Source organism: Natrix helvetica, assembly GCF_964273705.1.
Source record: "Natrix helvetica genome assembly, chromosome: 3".
NCBI lineage: Eukaryota > Metazoa > Chordata > Lepidosauria > Squamata > Natricidae > Natrix > Natrix helvetica.
The window spans coordinates 1739462-1757391 of record NC_138549.1 but is presented as its reverse complement, the minus strand read 5'-3'; the positions used below and the strand labels follow the sequence as shown (position 1 = coordinate 1757391).

The 17930-nt window shown below is 45.0% G+C and overlaps 1 protein-coding gene and 1 long non-coding RNA gene across 2 annotated transcripts in view; both read right to left on the bottom strand.

Annotated features, from left to right (window-relative positions):
- Positions 1-668: 668 nt before the first annotated feature.
- The window catches only part of LOC309389499, a 43342-nt gene continuing 26080 nt past the window's right edge, over positions 669-17930 (bottom strand). The window contains exon 2 of the long non-coding RNA XR_014174950.1: positions 669-932. This is a non-coding gene — a long non-coding RNA (uncharacterized lncRNA). The remainder of the gene's footprint in view (positions 933-17930) is intronic.
- The window catches only part of LOC309389495 (uncharacterized protein), a 22415-nt gene continuing 7365 nt past the window's right edge, over positions 2881-17930 (bottom strand). The window contains exons 2-3 of the mRNA XM_081947944.1: positions 12621-12812; positions 2881-4266 (exon numbers count right to left, since the gene is read on the bottom strand). Of these exons, the coding sequence (XP_081804070.1) occupies positions 4261-4266; positions 12621-12812 (198 nt within the window). The 3' untranslated portion in view covers positions 2881-4260. The remainder of the gene's footprint in view (positions 4267-12620; positions 12813-17930) is intronic.

The following is a 17930-nucleotide window of genomic DNA, read 5'->3' as shown; positions in this document are numbered from 1 at the left end:
CCTGTGCATGCACGCGACCCCTCCACCATCCCCCTGTGCATGTGTGCGACCCCTGCCTAGCCCCCCCTGCTCCCCCGCCACGCATACGCACACACGACCCCCCACATGCGTCTCCCACATGCGCAGCAGAGACCGAAAAATCAGCTGGCTGGCGGGAGGCACGAGTGGAGTTGAGCTGGGCAACGGCTGGCGTGCCTGCAGAGGGCTCTGCATGCCACCTGTGACAGGTGTGGCATAGGTTCCCCATCACAGCCCTATGTACCTACATCATCCCCATACCTTTAATCAACATTTAATGAGGGCAAATTGTTTGATACAATAGGATTTAATTGTACAGTCTGTTGGTCCAACAGGAGCAATTATTTTTCTGCAAGGGATTAGTCTCCTAAAATGTGCTCTGGATTACAGTACCATGATGCGGACTTTAAAGGTAATACTTTAAGGGTAAAATCCTAGAATAAGTGGAGTTTCATAAGCATTTCTAACCCATCTTGTAGTTAATGAACTTTAATCTTCTGTACAGCTTTTATTTCTCAGCTGCTGTGTTTCTTGGAGTAGTTTTGTCTGCAATGAACAGCAGGAAGATCAGAGGTAAAGGCTATAATAAGTTTTAAACTAATTATGTTGAGCTCACCTGTTCAGAATATTATGACGGATGTGAGCAAGTATTGTGCACAGGAAATCATTTTTTATTTAATTTAAATATTATGAAATATTTAAATATTATTCCTCCTGGATATAAACATAGATATTTTGAGAATGGCACACAAAAAGCATCATTTGGGCATTGTTAACTGAATTCTTTTCACAGTACATAAGAGAATAATAACAGAGTTGGAAGGGACCTTGGAGATCTTCTAGTCCAACCCTTTGGTAGGCAGGAAGCCCTCTACTATTTTAGGCAAATGCTTGTCCAATCTTTTCTTTAAAACCTCCAGTGTTGGCGCATTCACAACTTCTGGAGTCAACTTCTGTTCCACTGGTTAATTGTTCTGTCAGGAAATTTCTCCTCAGTTCTAAGTTGCTTCTCTCCTTGATTAGTTTCCACCCATTGCTTCTTGTTCTACCCTCAGGTGTCTTGGAGAATAGCTTGACTCCCTCTTCTTTATGGCAAACCCTGAGATATTGGAACACTGGTATCATGCCTCCCCTAGTCCTTCTTTCTCTTAAGCTAAACATACCCAGTTCCTGCAACCGTTCTTCATATGTTTTAGTCTCCAGTCCCCTAATCATCTTTGTTGCTCTTCTCTGCACTCTTTCCAGAGTCTCCGCGTCTTTTCTACATCGTGGCGACCAAAGCTGGATGCAAATATTCCAACTGTGGTCTTACCAAGGCAGAGTGGATTTAATTATGGTTTACTCATTATGGTCTATTTTTCTGGGTCCATGCAAACTAAAATCCAGATTGTAGGCTCAGGTTGTATGTCATGTCAGGCTAAATGGTAACTTTGTGCATAGAAAGCCAATTTAAGGTTGGAATATATGTCTTTGTGGTGTATATTGGCAATTGTAATGAATTAATTGTAGGTTATAGGTACCCCATTTAAACTATATTGGAAAGAATAAATATTGCCTTTCATAGATTCTGGTATGGTGCTTGGTGTAGGAAAGAACGCTTAGTATGGATGTTTGTAAATATCTACAGAAAATTGAAGGGAAATTATAATTTTTGGTACACTTAGTTTTGCTCAGGGAAAAAATGCCCAATGCGTAATATACTTTATCCTATTCCTCCAAATTATGGTACTTGCCCTGTAAGAGGGACTAAGATGAGCAATCATAAAATCATCTGATGAAGTTCCATGGGTGAAGAAGGACTTAAATTTGCGTTCCTCAGGTCTAGTTTAATGACTACTACCCATAACTTCTAGTGGCAATCTGTTCCACTGATTAATTGTTCTTACTGTCAGGAGATTTCTCCTTAGTTCCAGGTTGGATCTTCCTCTGAGGAGGTCCATCCGTTACTTCTTCTCCTGTCCTTCTCGCTTTGGAGAACATGTTGTCCCTCTCCTCTATGTGATAGTCTCTTGTAACTTCTAATGGTTGTAAGTCTAGAATTAATAGAACAATTAATCAGTGGAACAACTTGTCTACAGAAGTTGTGAATGCAACAACACAACAGTTGATCCTTCTCTTCTCTCCTCTCCTCTATCTTATCCTTCATTCTCTTCTCTTCCTCTCCTCTCCCCTCTTATCCCCTCTTATCCTTCATTCTCTCTTCTCTCCTCTTCTTTCTTTTCTCTTTCTCTTCCCTCCCCTTATCCTATCTTACCTTATCTTATCCTTCATTCTCTTCTCTTCTCTTATCCTCTTTGCTTTCTCTTCTCTTTCTTCTCTTCTTTTCCCCTCCCCTCCCCAATCTTATTCTTATCCTATCTCATCCTTCATTCTCTTATCTTCTCCTCTCTTCTTTCTCTTCTCTTCCTTTCCTCTCCTTTCCCCTATCTTATCTTGTCTTATCCTTCATTCCCTTCTCTTCTTCATTCCAATATTACCTCTCCTCTCCTCTCTTCTCCCACCCCACCCCATCCATTTCATTCACTACCTGTATTTAGGACTAAAATTCAAAATTGGGAGAGTTTGCTGCTTCAAATGTGAAGAGTTATAGTCTTTCAAGATCTCTCGATAGATTGGCACACCAATCTCTATTCAGCTCAATTTCATTAGCGAAAATGAAGAGCAAATAATTTATATGAAATAACAGAAGGTTAAATTTAGCGGAGAGGAGGATAGGCATTACACACTTCCCTTTGCCTAAAATATAGTATTCTTTTCTTCAAAAGTCCGCATTATTTTACCGTAACATTGAATTATAGTTTTCATTACAAGCATATGTCTCACACACGACACGCATTATTTATAAAATTTACGTACTCCAAGTGAATTTCTCCATTTTTTTACTTCAATTTGAAGTGAAATATACAACATAGCATTCAAATGCCTTTGCATTACATGGCCTTGAACATTTCTGAAATTTAAAATGTGACATTATAAACCTTTCTGGAATATTCTGCTCATTGACACTCTTCTGCTATTGAACTTTCTTTTAATAATATACATTTGAATTAATTAATTGAATGGCGTGGTTTTTTTAAAAAAAGAAACAATCTCTTGTCACGGTCTTTGCTGTTTATCATGATTTTTCACCCAGAAAAGCTGGCGCTTTTAAATAAGCAAAATTTGGTAAAGGCGAAGGGAAAAAAAAAGTGTGGAACAATAGCACAGTGTAGGAAAAAGAGCAGAGAACTTGAGGGTGGCGTCAAAAGAGGAATCAGCTTACAATCTCTATGGAGTCACAAATGGACTAAATCCAACCTCCCTTGAATTCCATCGATCCGATCTAAGCAACCTTAAAAAATGCCTGTGCATTGACTTTTTAGCAATAAATCAATTTGATTGGACCTTCAAATCTTGATCTGATCCTTCACGCCTGGCACACGGGCTGCTTCTTGATGATTTTAGTGTTTCTGTTTTCAGGTACGTAGAACTGGATTTTGTGATAGAAACGTTTGTCAGTTCTGACCCCGCGCCCATTACGTTCAACGGGCTTTGCCACCCCTTCCCTCTACAACCACCTGCACCAGGGGTGGGTTCCTGAACCGCAGGTGCTTTGATTCCCTCCTGCGCATGCCGGCTGTGCATTGCTTGCGCATTTGACTAAAAATTACTCTGCGCCTGCACAGAACCATGCCAGCATCAGCAGAAGACACCGGAGAACTAGTTTGAGGGTGTGTCGGGCCTGGGTGGTTGCTAGTTCTGCGACCCAGGCCTGAATTCCACCACCGGTTCAGCCAAACTAGGCCGAACTGGGAGCAACACACCTCTGACCTGGATGTTTTGAACGTGCGTCCCACCACAAGAGACCATGACTTCTTCCACATCTCAACGGACCCCTGATTTATATGGCTGACCACTGAAATTTACAGAATGTATGGATCACAATCTCTGGATTTGAGGAGACAATACAGAAATGCAACCAGCTCTTTGGCACTTGCAATGTCATTAGAATGGGGCTGGTCTTTGCTACGGAGCAGAGGGAGAAGTTTCTCCATAGATACTAAAATGAGGTGGGCTTCAGAAGAAAACCGCAGAAGGAAAGGTCTCCATCTTCTCCAAATGGGTGTCCCAGCCCAGAGTGTTTCCATAGACGGTCTTCGAACAACAGATGCTTTCTGCTCTCTTCATTGGGGACACAGGCGCTTTTGAGAAGACAGGACGAATCATCTGCTCGGTTCTTCTGCTCAGTCCACCCTTCAGTTGTCATTCCTGAAAACAAACGCAATAGAATCAAAGAAAGGGAATGAGGAATGCCTGTCATTTGCCAGCCTTTGATTGGCACGGGTGTCACTGCACTCCACAAATAAGTTGGAAGATCTCTGAAGAACATTATGTCCTTCACCACGATGATGAAGTAAACTAAAAGCAGAAACAGTCGTTGCCATGGTCCTCACCGTACTTAACTTTGCATCTATGGAATGTTATCTAGAGACAAGCTAGTTGGATGGTCATAACTAACGATCTCAATTGTTTAGGAACAACTCTTTTCCTTGGTTACACGCACCTCAGCTCATCATGTTGTGGTTAATACTAACCAGGATAGCATGAGGAAAGAGTAACTGGGTTTTTTCAGTCTCCGCCACTCGTACTTTAGATGATGATTATTTGAGAAAAGCAGGCTACTTAGTGAGACCTTCCCCTTCCAGTGTGTGGCAGGTGGTAAGAATGGAGGTAATTAGGCCACGTAGAGCAGAGAGTAGAGACTGAGTACAGATAGTTCTCAACTTATGGCCACAATTGAGCCCAACATTTTTGGTAAGTGAGACCATTTTTAAGTGAGTTTTACCCCATTTTATGATCTTGCTTGCCATGGCTGTACAGGTGAATCACGGCAGTTGTTATATTAGTAACACAGTTGTTAAGTAAATCTGGCTTCCCCATTGACTTTGCTTGTCAGACGGTCTGTTTGGTTCCATTCTATTATTAAATTCTATTCTATTCTATCCCTTATTCTATTCTATTCTATTCTATCCCTTATTCTATTCTATTCTGTTCTATTCTATTCTATTCTAAGCTATGCCATTCCATTCCATTCTATTTCTATTCTATTTTGTCCTATCCTACCCTACCCTATTCCTATTCCTATTCCTATTCCTACCCTACTTGATTCTTCTGTTCAACCCCATCCCATCCCATCCTATTCTCTTCCAATCAACAGAGTTTTGTAGATGATGGGAAATGGCTTAGGAGGAGACCATCTGAAAATAAACTTTTTAAATTGACTTTATTAACACAGAGACCATATTTTAGAGTGAGAAAACAACCTAGGAAAGGGACCTTCAACTTTCCTGCCTCATGTTAGTGCTCCAAAAGGGAATAGGGAATGTTTACTACTCTTTATCTTAGACATCTCAGCACATACAGTCAAAGTTAGGGGGTGTATTTTTTTTAAGCAGGGCTGGCCAGTTGTTGGGTGAATAAATCGGGCAAAAGGATGGGGAACTTGAGATGCTGATAGCAGGGCAAGGGGCATTGGAAGGCCCACCCTGCACTTGCAAATTTCTTTGCTATCTTGCAGCCTTGAGACAGATTCAACAAATCCTTGGCTCAGCATTGTGCACCCCCTTGGGCCTGGCTTAATTAACTTTTTGGTGTCAAGCTTCTGAATGCCAGCAACAGATTTTTAGTTGAAAGCAATCTATTCTGATACATTAATTCAGATTGAACCAAGGGACGTATTTCCCTGCCTCTAACCATGGAGATTATCTTCCCGCAGTGCAAATATGCAGAGTCAGGAGAAATAAGGCAGTCAAAACATTTATCTTCCTAGAGACAAAACTCTGATTTAGTTCTTTCAATGAATGCATTCCAAGCTTCCCTTTTCCACATCGCCAAGACATTCCGATGGAACACTCTTAAAATGAACAACTTAATGCTAATATTTCTCAGATCCCTAATATAATCCTTTGCCTCCTGGACACCTAAACAAATTTTCATTAAATGCATAACTAAGGAACCTTCATTGGGTTGATTGGGGTAACGAGGTTAATTCAATTGTAATTCCTTTTATTTGGTCTGACCCTATTTAGGGTCTTAAAATCTTTGAACTGGATAGCATATAACCATGGTGGCAAACCTATGGCACGCTTGCCAGAGGTGGCACACAGAGCTCTCTCTGTGGGCACATGCGCTGTCGCCAGCTGCTCTTCTGGTTTCTTCTTTGCAGGTGCCAGAGCGGCAGAAAACAGCCCCCCAAACGCCATAAAATAGGCCATTTTCAGGCCAAAAATAGCCCCCAAAATGTCCTGAAAACAGCCTGGAAAACGGCATGAAAATGGCCTGGTTTTTGGCTGTTTTCCAGGCCAGTTTCCAGGCTGTTTTCAGGCCATTTTTTCAGGCTTTTTCTGGGCATTTTTCCTGGCCAAAAACACCTGGAAAAATGGTCTGAAAATGCCTCAAAAAACGGTTTGAAAACAGCTCGAAAAAAAGCCAAAACTCGCCAAAAACCAGGCATGCATGTGCCGGGCAGCTGCTCTTTGGGTTTCTGGTGCTCTGGCACATGCAAAGACCAGTTGGGCGGTGCACATGCCCGTGCCAGAAACACAAAGACCAGCCGGCTTGCACACGTATGCACACTGGCCAGCTGGTCTTCGGGTTTATGGCCCTCTGGCACGCACGCACGCACGCATATCCTTGCACACACGTTCCGGTTTGGGAACTCGGTGCCAAAAACGTTCGCCATCCCTGGAACCTAAGAATCGGTGTAAACTGAACACAAACTTGGTTCGAGATCCGTGTGTCTCGGCCCTTTTAAGTTGTGTGGACTTCAACTCCCAGCATGCTGGCTGGGGAATTCTGGGAATTGAAGTCCACAGGTGTCAAAATGGCTGAAGTTGAGAAACCAATCCAGATAAAGCCCACATACCCCCATTCAGGTTGCTCTTCACTTAGAGACCATTCAAAGTTACAATGGCACCAGGGGGGGGGTTCACATTTTGTTACCACCGGTTCGCCCCCCGCGCGCTCCTTCCACGCATGCGCTTAGCTCACACACGTGCCTTCCACGCAGACACACGGCCTCAAAAACGTGCCTAAATAAGGCAATATAGAGCAGGTGACCGGCCCACCTGCGATTTCCGCTACCCATTCGGGCAAACCGGTCCAAAGTGGCTGAATATCCCCTCCGAATAGCACTGAAAAAAGTGACTTAGGACTTTTTAAAGCAGCTGGTAAAATCAAGGTTTGTATTTTTTATTTTTTTATTTTCTCACCCCCGGCTGCAGAAGGGACCGTAAGGAACATTAAAGTCAAAGGGCCAGGCAGATGCATTCATTTCAACAGCTCTCCCTGTTTCCAGCCCGAAAGCATCAAAGGCTAGCACCAGAATGAACTTCCTGGCAATCGTTCCTACACTCTTCTTGTACCCCTGCGACGTGTTTATGTCTTTTATTTTATGGACAGACTTACAAAAGAAATAAAAGACAAAGGAGAATCTGAGTGCTACTTAGTATGGAATTTATGGCGCAAAAGGCTACAGGAAAGATGCAAAGAATAAGAAAGCATAAAAGGAAAAAAGATTAAGAAATTAGAAAGCAGTCATAAAACCGCATAATTAATAAGAGGGGGAAAATGTAAGCTAGATTGTATATAAAATAGTACAGAATAACAGTTATAAGAGGAATATGTGTACATAGGTAGATATAAGATGTATAGAAATAAGTTCATTGAAGTACAGGAAGCTAGATACGTCTCTACACTATCTAAGAGGGGATTGGCTTATTCTCTAAGCTTCCCGAAGGGAGGACAAGAAGGAATCGGTGGGAAGTTGTCAAGGAGAGAACCAACTTTAGAAGTAGGGAGAACTTTTCTGACTGTACAACTAATCAGTAGAATAGATTGTCTCCTGGAGTTGTAGGAGAAGCCTCAGTGGAGATTCCAAAACTAGACAGAACAACCAAATGAATGAAATGGCATAAGGTCTCCTGCCTTGAGTAGGGGGTTAGACTAGAAGACCTCCACGGGTCCTTCCAATCCTATGATTCGAATTTCAAGGACCTTAGCCCAGTCTTTTCTTAAAAGCTTCCAGTGATGGAAGCACCCACAACTTCTGGAGGCAACTTCTGTTCCACTGGTTAATTGTTCTCACTGTCAGGAGATTTCTCCTCAGTTCTAAGTTGCTTCTCTCCTTAATTAATTTCCACCCATTGCTTCTTGTTCTACCCTCAGGTGCCTTGGAGAATAGCTTGACTCCCTCTTCTTTGTGGCAACCCCTGAGATATTGGAATAATGCTATCATGTCTCCCCTAGTCCTTCTTTCTCTTAAGCTAAACATGCCCAGTTCCTGCAACCGTTCTTCCTAGGTTTTAGCCTCCAGTCCCCTAATCCTCTTTGTTGCTCTTCTCTGCACTTTCCCCAAATCTCAACTTCTTTTTTCTAGTGTGCTGACCAAAACTGAATGCAGGATTCCAGGTTGGGGCCTTACGATGACCCTTTTATTTTTTCCCCCATGCCCCCCAATTGTGCCTGCGAAGGGGGGGGGGGAATGATTTAAACCCAGAAATCAATTCGAGCCTTGGGCTTTTATAGCGATTCTTCTTCTGTTATTTATGACTCCAGCTTCCTCTCTCACAAAGCGTCCTTTTGCTGGGTCCCCCCCTCCTCCCACTCCTCTCTAGCAGCTGTTCTCCATGTTGCATCTTGAGTGATGATGAGGGCCTGAAAGTGTTTTTTGGGAACAGATGGCTAGGAGTATGCTGGGGAATGTGCCAGCAGAGAGCTGGGGGGAAGCCAAATCCTGCAGTGACTGAGTGTTTTCGGTTCCAGCTCGCGTGCCTTTCCCCTGCCCTCTGCCCCGACTGGCGCCAGTAGGACTTCCCAACCACCACTCTTAACATCTGGAGTCTGCGACTGCCAGAAGACCAAAGGGGGGGGGAGGAGGAGGAGGGAAGCCCTCCCTGCTCAGCTCCAGCTTCCCTCTGCTCCACAAAATTGCTCACCAGCGAAATAACTAATCAGAACCAAAAAGGCCTCTGTGCACGCACCCACAACCCCCCCCCCGCACGGAGGGGCTTGCAAGCTAAGCAGCTACAGGTCAGCAGCTTCCCGCCCCCCCATCTCTTCCAATGAGGGGGGGGGAGGCTCGTTACATTCGGAAAAACTAATGAAGCAAAGAATATTATCTTTCAAATGCTGGAGACAGAGTGGCGGGTGGGTGCATAGGAGGGGAAGGACGGCCGGGAAAATTCGGTGCTTCTCTCCGAGGTATTTTCCAGCCAAGGAAGGAATGATAGGATGGATGTTCTGAAGGATTCATGCTAGGCTTCTGGGTTTGAAAGACTTGAGGATGTGGAAGTAAGAGAATAAGAGGATAACAGAGTTGGGAGGAACCTTGGAGGTCTTCTAGTCCAACCCCCTGCTCAAGCAGGAGACCTTATACCCTTTCAAATGGTTGTCTAATCTCTTAAAAACCTCCACTGATGGAAGCACCCACAACTTCTGAAGGCAACATCTGTTCCACTGGTTAATTGTCCTCACTGTCAGGAAATTTCCCCTCAGTTCTAAGTTGCTTCTCTCCTTGATTAGTTTCCACCCATTGCTTCTTGTCCTGCCCTCAGATGCCTTGGAGAATAGCTTGACTTCCTCTTCTTTGTGGCAACCCCTGAGATATTGGAAGACTGCTATCGTGTCTCCACTAGTCCTTCTTTTCATTAAGCTAGACATACCCAGTTCCTGCAACCGTTCTTCATATGGTTTAGTCTCCAGCCCCCTAATCCTCTTGGTTGCTCTTCTCTGCACTCTTTCCAGAGTCTCAGCATCTTTTTTTATTAAAATGGTAATATGCACCAAGGTAATATGGACCAGCTATAGTGGAGCACTTCGAAAGAAGGGATCCAGGGAAGGATTAGCAAGGATCCCTGGGGATCCATGTAGGAAATCTCTGGATCCTGCTGTAAGCTCAAAATTTGATAGGGCAGAAGGAGCCCATTGGGAATGATCACCGAGAAAACATATAGTGCTTGAATTACAACCAGAATGGAGTCTAAAATTTCTGTTGCTAAACAAGATGGCTGTTAAGTGAGTTTTGCCTCATTTTGTAGCCTTTCTTGCTACGGTTGTTCAGTGGATCCCTGCAGTTCTTAAGTTATGAAACCTGGTCGTGTGTGTCTGTGGATTAATTCTGCCTCAACTTTGCATGCGATTTACTTGGATTATTTAATTACTCACAACCCAGAGAAGCAACAGAATTGAACCGTTGTCCACTAAAAATATTTGCAAATGTCCCACAGTACTGGTTGATGTGGCTTGGCCTCAATGCAACTAGAAATATCTTTTCAGGATCATTTCTGGACCTTAACAACCTTCTTAGGGTGAAATATTTTTATTTATTTACATGCCACCTTAATTCTTCTTCTTTTTGTATGAACCACTCAATGTGGTGAAAAAAAACCCTAAGATTCTTCCCTTCTCTCCCCCCCACCCCAACTACAACCCTGTGAGGTGGAATGGGCTGGGAGAGAGTGACTGGCTCAAAGTCACCCAGTTGGCTTTCATGGCTAAAATGGGACTAGAACTCCCGATCTCCTGGTGATTGGCCCAAAGTCACCCAGCCAGTTTTTCATACTTGAGGTGGTACTAGAAGTCCTGATCTCCTGGTGATTGGCCCAAAGTCACCCAGATGGCTTTCATGGCTAAGGCGGGACTAGAACTCCCAGTCGCCTGGCAAATGACCCAAAGTCACCCAAACAAATTTCATGGCAAAGATAGGACTAGAATTCCTGGTCTCCCACTTTCTAGCCTGATGATTTAATCAAGTGAGATTAAATTAAAGGTTACTTTTTGTGAACTTCTGGCTGTAAATAAAAATGATTCTTATTATGAAAGCTAAATTGGGCAGCTTTCAGAAACGGTCCTGTTACTAAGGTATGAAAAGGCAATGGGAGAGGAATGCAACTTTTTCCTTCTCAGGGAAAATTATACTTGTCAAAGTTGCTAAACGATCCATTAAAAACGTGAAATATCATCTTTTTAAAAAAAGGTTTATTTTAAAGGCCTATTGGCAACGATTAGGATGAGGTGGTTGTCATGGCTAAACCATTTCTTGGCCCCTTTTCAGTCCGTGAAGGAATTCAGCATTTGAGCAAAGGAAATTGGACAGGACAGAATGCAGCATTCTCCCTTCACTTCCTATTGTAAAAACAAATAGAAGGAGGGGAAAAGAAGAAGAACACCCCCCAAATTCCATGCAGTAACAAAGAGATAGAGGATCACGAAAGGTGACTCACAAGCCCAGTAAAAATATAACATCTGGAGCATCTGATTCAGCTTCCCTGAATCCTTCAAAAGACAGAAGGGAAATCCTAGTAGGGGATCTGTAGAGATTCTCCCTCATCCCGGTCATGGTTCTCCCAAAGGTGCTTTTTTTCAGGAGGTAACTGCTTTTGTCTTTGAAGACGTTTCACTTCTCATCCAAGAAGCTTCTTCAGCTCTGACTGGATGGTGAGGAATAGAAGGATTTATATTCCTTGCAGACGGCTGGTCATTTGAATCCTCTTTGAGGGTCTTTGAGGCACTTGGAGGTTTCTCTGTGTCCTGTGTCTACAGCAAGAAAGACTGCCTGAGTCAGGGAACGTCCTGATGACCTCGAAGGACACTTAGGCATTTGCACAGCCCATCTGGCGGGGCCCTTCTGACGTGGTGGGAGGGCTGGAAACAGCCTTCTGACACCTCTGATTTCCTCAGGACACCCAGTGAAAGCAGTGGTGGTATTTGGGGGGGGGGCATTTGTTTGGTGCTCTGAGCTGGGAAAATACTCCTGCTTCCCCAACACTGCTGTTAGGAACATGAATAAGTCAAGGAAAGGATGTTCAAATGGCATCTTCCCCCTCTTAAGGAAAACCCATATTCTACATTTATCTGTTTGGTTTGGTTTGGTTTATTTGGATTTATATGCCTGGGATCTGTTGTCCCAGGGAGGAAGGAAGGAAGGAAGGAAGGAAGGAAGGAAGGAAGGAAGGAAGGAAGGAAGGAAGGAAGGAAGAAGAGAAAGCAGGGGAGGGAGGATGAGAAGGAGGAAGGAAGAGACAAAGGAATGAATGAAGGATTGAGGGAAGGAAGGGAGAGGGAGAAAGGAAGGAAGAGAAAGGAGGGGAGGGAGGGGGGAAGGAAGGAAGGAACATGGAGAAAAAGAAGAGGGAAGAAGGAGGGAGGGAGGAGGAAGAGAAAAGAAAGGAGGGAAAGAAAGAAGGAAGGAAAGAAAGAAAGAAAGACAGAGAAAGAAAGAGCCAAGCACACAGCCAAAGTTCTGCCTCTCCTGCTCTGTTTTAAATTCTTAAGCCTTGCATAACTCCATCAAGGTTATTCCAACCTCAAAGAATGTGTTTAAAACAGACAAAAAAGGGATGGAACCAGCGCTTGACCGTGGAGCAGCTGTGGAAGAATATAAATCAGGGGCTGGGGGAAAAAAAACCCTTAAAGATAAGAGGCTGATAAAACCACCAAACAGCAGCCGCTGCAAATCTTCACAAAGTCCCAGAGCTGCAGAGCCCTTCCTCCTCCTCCTCCTCCTCCCCCCCTCCTCCTCCTCCTCCTCCTCCTCCTCTTGGCTCCTGCGACCGGAGACCTACCTTCCTTTTTTTAGACCTGCCCTCGGCCTGCAGGGTGCGGGTGCATTGCTCCACGCATTCGGAGAAGCTCAGGTTACTGTGGTCAGCGCTGTAATCCAGGTCGGCCAGTCTGGCCAGGGAGAGGATATAGTTGCAGGCGATTCTTAGGATGGCCAGCTTGGAGAGCTTCTGCCCGTAAGAATAGCAGGGGACCTGCGGAGGACAGGAGGACACATGAGGTCAGGACATCAAAGCAACCTTTGGACGCAGAAAAAGGGAAGGCTTGCAAATGTCACAGAACACAGGAGGATCACAGAGTTGGAAGGGGCCTTGGAGGTCTTCTAGTCTGACCCCACCCCCCCTGCTATTCCAGGCTGGGCTGAGTGAGAGTGGCTGGCCCAAAGTCCCCCAAATGGCATTCATGGCTAAGGTGGGACTAGAACTTCCAGTCGCCTGGTAATTGGCCCAAAGTCACCCAGCCAGTTTTTCACACTTGAGGTGGGGCTAGAACTCCCGGTCTCCTGTTTTCTACACTGGTTCCCTAACAAGACCACAGAGGTTCTCTTCTACTAATGACTAATAGACCGAAGGAGAAACTTGAACCTTTCGAAGAAGCAAGTAAGAAAAAAAAAGTTTTTGTCCTCCCCAGCCCCCAGCAGAACTCGGCAAGCTTCAGCAGGGCTGGGGGGGGGGGGGAGGCAAAAATACCTCCATTTTTGCAAAAAATTGCTGTTTTTTGCAAAAATGGGATGCAGGGATGGGGGTTCAGGAGGCCAAAGATGGCTGTATTCGTTGTATAGGATGCACCAACATTTCCACTCTCTTTTAGGGGGGAAAAGGTGCGTCTTATACTCTGAAAAATACAGGAAGTCCCAGGGATGGAGATCTGAATGGGGCTTTAGGATTCTTTTTTCCTTGTCTCCAAAGGACTCTGCTGGCTGCTGATCCGCTTCCAGGCAGAGTTCAGAGCGCAGGTCCTTAAGGGATTTGCAGAAGCGTTTCAAAGGGCGTTGAATGTGAACGTGCAGGAAACGGCCCGAGTTCAAAAAGGACGGTTCCAATTTTTTAATGCTGAGATTGGTTCACGTCAAGGTCAGAGCCTTTTCAGAGGGGAAGAAAAGCAGCTTAGAACATAGAATGGTAGGACTGGAAGGGATCGCGGAGGTCTTCTAGTCCAGCCCCAACTACTTAAGACAGTAGTCTTTATATCATCCTGGTCAAATGGTTGTCTAGTTTATTCTTGAAAACCTCCATTGATGGAGAACCCATAACTCAGGGAGGGAAGATATGAATGAAGGATTAAATGCACTTGCTGTCAGGATATTTTTAAAGTCGGAATGTCTTCTTGATAAGTCTCCATCTGTTACTTCTTATTCTGCTCTCTGGTGCTTTGGAGAATAAGTTGACCCCGTTTTCTCTGCAACAGCCCCTCAAGGGGGTTGGACCAGATGATCTCTCAGGTCCCTTCCACCTCTTTTATTCTGTATAAGGCTCCTTCTTTAGGCAGGAGGTTGGACTACAACAGTGGTCACCAACTGGGGGTCCGTGAGAAAATTGTGGTGGTCTTCAGGAAAATTAGTTGCATTTTTTATATTGCACTAAATCAGGGGCCCTCAAACTACGGCCCCTGGGATGGATACGTGCAATGAACTCTTGTGTTGCTGCAGGGAGTCTCCCCCTTTGGGGTCTTTTATGGGGGTCAGAGGGGGGCAGAAATTTTGACTTGGGGTCTGCTTCAGCCTCCTGTTGGGGGGCTTTGGGCGAAGGCTGGAGGGAAGAGCCGCTGGTGGAAAAGAGCCAGAGGGCCTCGTTCCAGTGGGACTGCATCATGGCTTGGAACTGGCTGACCATCTCAGCCCACTGAGCCTCCAGGTGCCTGTCCCTGGCCTTGCACTCCCGTAGGTCTTCCCTCTGCTTGGAAAGCCTATGCTCCTAGTCCTCAGTGAGGTGCTTCTGCTGAGCCTCCTTCTCAGTCAGATCCAATTGGAACTGAGCTGTTTTGCCAACTCTTTCTCCTGGCGGCTGCTTAGCTCCAGCAACGGCTTCCTGTTGGGTCCCTAAGGAGCCCAGGAGGGGAGGCGAGGAGCGGCTGGGAGGGGAGGGGCGAGTAGAGACTAATGTCCCAAAGTGCTGCTTTTTTTTCGAAAGAGGCAACTGGACTTTCTTTGTTTCTCCTTGAAGATGTTTTCATCATCTCATCCAAGAAGCTTCTTCAGTTCTGACCAAATGGTGGGGAATGGAAGGATTTATATTCCTTGCAGTTATCTGGTAGTTAGTGTTCTTTCTGAGAGTTGTTGAGGCCACTTGGAGGTTCATATACGCCCTCAGGGTCACACGAATAGTGCAAGTGGGTGTGGAACTGCTGTAGAACTGAAGAAGCTTCTTGGACGAGAAGAGAAACGTCTTCAAGGAAAAACCAAGAAAATCCAATTGCCTCCTGAAAAAGCACCTTTGGGACAACCCTGGCCTGGAGGACGGAGAATCTCCATGGACATATCTTTGAAAATGTTTTGCTTCTCATCCAAGTAGCTTCTTCAATTCTGAAGAAGAAGAGCTGAAGAAGCTTCTGGGATGGGAAGGAAAAATCAAGAAAGTCCAGTTGCTTCGTGAAAAGCCACTTTTGGGACAACCATTACCTGGAGGTTCTCACAAACTCCCCAGGTATCTCTCTCTAATGACCTCCACCCATTGCTTCTTGTCCTGCCCTCAGGTGCTCTTGATATGGTCAACCAGAGGTTGAGATGCTTTAATGGTTTCCTTCTCTAAGCAAGGAACGAACAGGAGGACTTAAATATCTCCTTTACGATTCTACAACTTGGTCTTTTCTGAGATGAAAGCTAGGAACTTAGTTGGGTCAAGAAGGAACGGGACTGCAATGTGGCCCATCCTTTCTTTTGTAGGTATTAAAAACATTTGTGAATGGAGTTAAATCTGTATTACAATCCTATTCATTGTATTCTGATCTCTACCTGCAGAGGTATACTTAAAATTCCTGGTGTGGTTGCTTAATAGGTTTAGCCATGAGTCAATTCTTGCTAAATTAGGGTAGGGGAAGAATTGCTTCATTCTGCAACATGAGAGATTAAGTAAAGGTAAAGGTTCCCCTCTCACATATGTGCTAGTCGTTCCTGACTCTAGGGGGCGGTGCTCATCTCTGCTTCAAAGCTGAAGAGCCAGCGCTGTCCAAAGATGTCTCCGTGGTCATGTGGCTGGCATGACTAAATACTAAAGGCGCATGGAACGCTGTTCCCTTCCCACCAAAGGTGGTTCCTATTTTTCTACTTGCATTTTTAGGTGCTTTCGAACTGCTAGGTTGGCAGAAGCTGGGACAAGTAACGGGAGCTCACTCTGTTAAGTGGCGCTAGGGATTTGAACTGCCAAACTGCCGACCTTTCTGATCAACAAGCTCAGCATCTTAACCACTGAGCCACCGCGTCCCGTCCCCCCTCCCCATTACATCAAGTGGATGGAATGAGAGATTACATCCACTTGAATATTTAGCCTGAGAAAAGGCATAAAACAGCTATTCCGATGGGACGAGAGACATATTGGAAATCTCCACGGTCTGGAAAGGAGACGAAGATATCATTAAGAGTCCCAGGATTGCTCTTGATCAGGGGTGTCCAAACTTGGCAACTTTAAGACTTGTGGACTTCAACTCCCAGAATTCCCCAGCCAGCTGGCTGGGGAATTCTGGGAATTGAAGTCCACAAGTCTTAAAGTTGCCAAGTTTGGACACCCCTGCTCTTGATGCTTCTTGATAATGTATAACCAGAAAATCTTTAGCTAGAAACTTGACAGAAGTCTTCACTTGGTGAAGGTTGATTCAATTGATTGTTTCAATTTGCGGCCCACTTTTTTTCTTGTGGAACTACTCAAGATGGCTGAAGCAACATTAAAAACAAAAACATTCTAATTAATGCTCAAACTGATGAGCAATTCAAAGCTTGTGGATCTCCTGGCTGCTCTGAGGTTGGCTGTTTTCTTCCAGACATTTCATTACCCAACTGCGCAACATCTTCACTGCTCAAGAATGGAAGATGTTACCTAGCTGGGTAGTGGAATGTCTCCAAGAAATCTTTTGCAGACTTTTGAAGACTTCTATTGGCCATTCAAAGCTTCTTAAAAGAGAAGGCATTTTTAAGTTATGGAGAAGGTAGCAGACAAATAAAGCCTCTAAGACAGTAGATTCCCTTGCTAGGAGAAACACAGGGTGGAGAAGTCCTCTTCTGTATTTGAGAAAGATGAGCTTCTAACTAGGAAACATCCCCCAAAGCAGTCCTCTTGAGCTTTGAATGATCCTACAGAGACAGGACTAAGATCGTGGCACCCGGCCCTCTCAATTCCTGACAAATAGATGGAGAGGAAATGGGGGTAGTGACAGATTTTATTTTCCTGGGCTCCAAGATCACTGCAGATGGGGACGGCAGCCAAGAAATTAAAAGACGCTTGCTCCTGGGGAGGAAAAGCTATGGCAAAGCTAGACAGGATACTAAAAAGCAGAGACAACAAAAGTGCATCTAGTCAAGGCGATGGTTTTCCCAGTTGCAATGGATGGCTGTGAAAGTTGGACCATAAGGAAGGCTGAACGCCAAAGAATGGAGGCCTCTGAACTCTGGTGCTGGAGAAGACTCCTGCATTGAGTCCCTTGGGCTGCAAGGCCATCCAACCGGTCAATCCTAGAGGAGATCCACCCTGACTGCTCTTTAGAAGGCCAGATCCTGAAGAGGAAACTCAAAGACTTTGGCCACCTAATGAGAAGGAAGGACTCACTGGAGAAGAGCCTGATACTGGGAACGATGGATGGCAGAAGAAGAAGGGGACGGCAGAGAATGAGGTGGCTGGATGGAGTCCCCGAAGCAGTCGGCCTGAGCTTAAATGGGCTCCAGAGGATGGTAGAGGACAGGAAGGCCTGGAGGAACGTAGTCCATGGGGTCGCGATGGATCAGACATGACTTCTCACCAGTAACAACAACCCAGAGACAGGTGGAACTTCTGAAATACCATCGGATAAGCCCTTTCCTCAGAAGTGGAAGATCAACCCTGAGAGCTGAAGTAACAGACCACCTGTTGCTTCAGCAAAAGCATCACTTGATCTCTGTCCTTTGAACTGGTCTGGAGCCCACCTGCTGCCTTTCGCCTTTTGCTTAGGAAAACTAAGCCCAGCCAAGCCGAGATTCCAACGGCAGGGATTAAAACAGGCGCTCAGCTGAAGGTCTCCCAGGCCAAATCATTCCACACACACTCAAAAGGGGGGTGTCAACCTATTCTCCAAAGCATCTGAAGACAGAACAATAATAAATGGATGGAAACACATCAAGGAGAAACCTA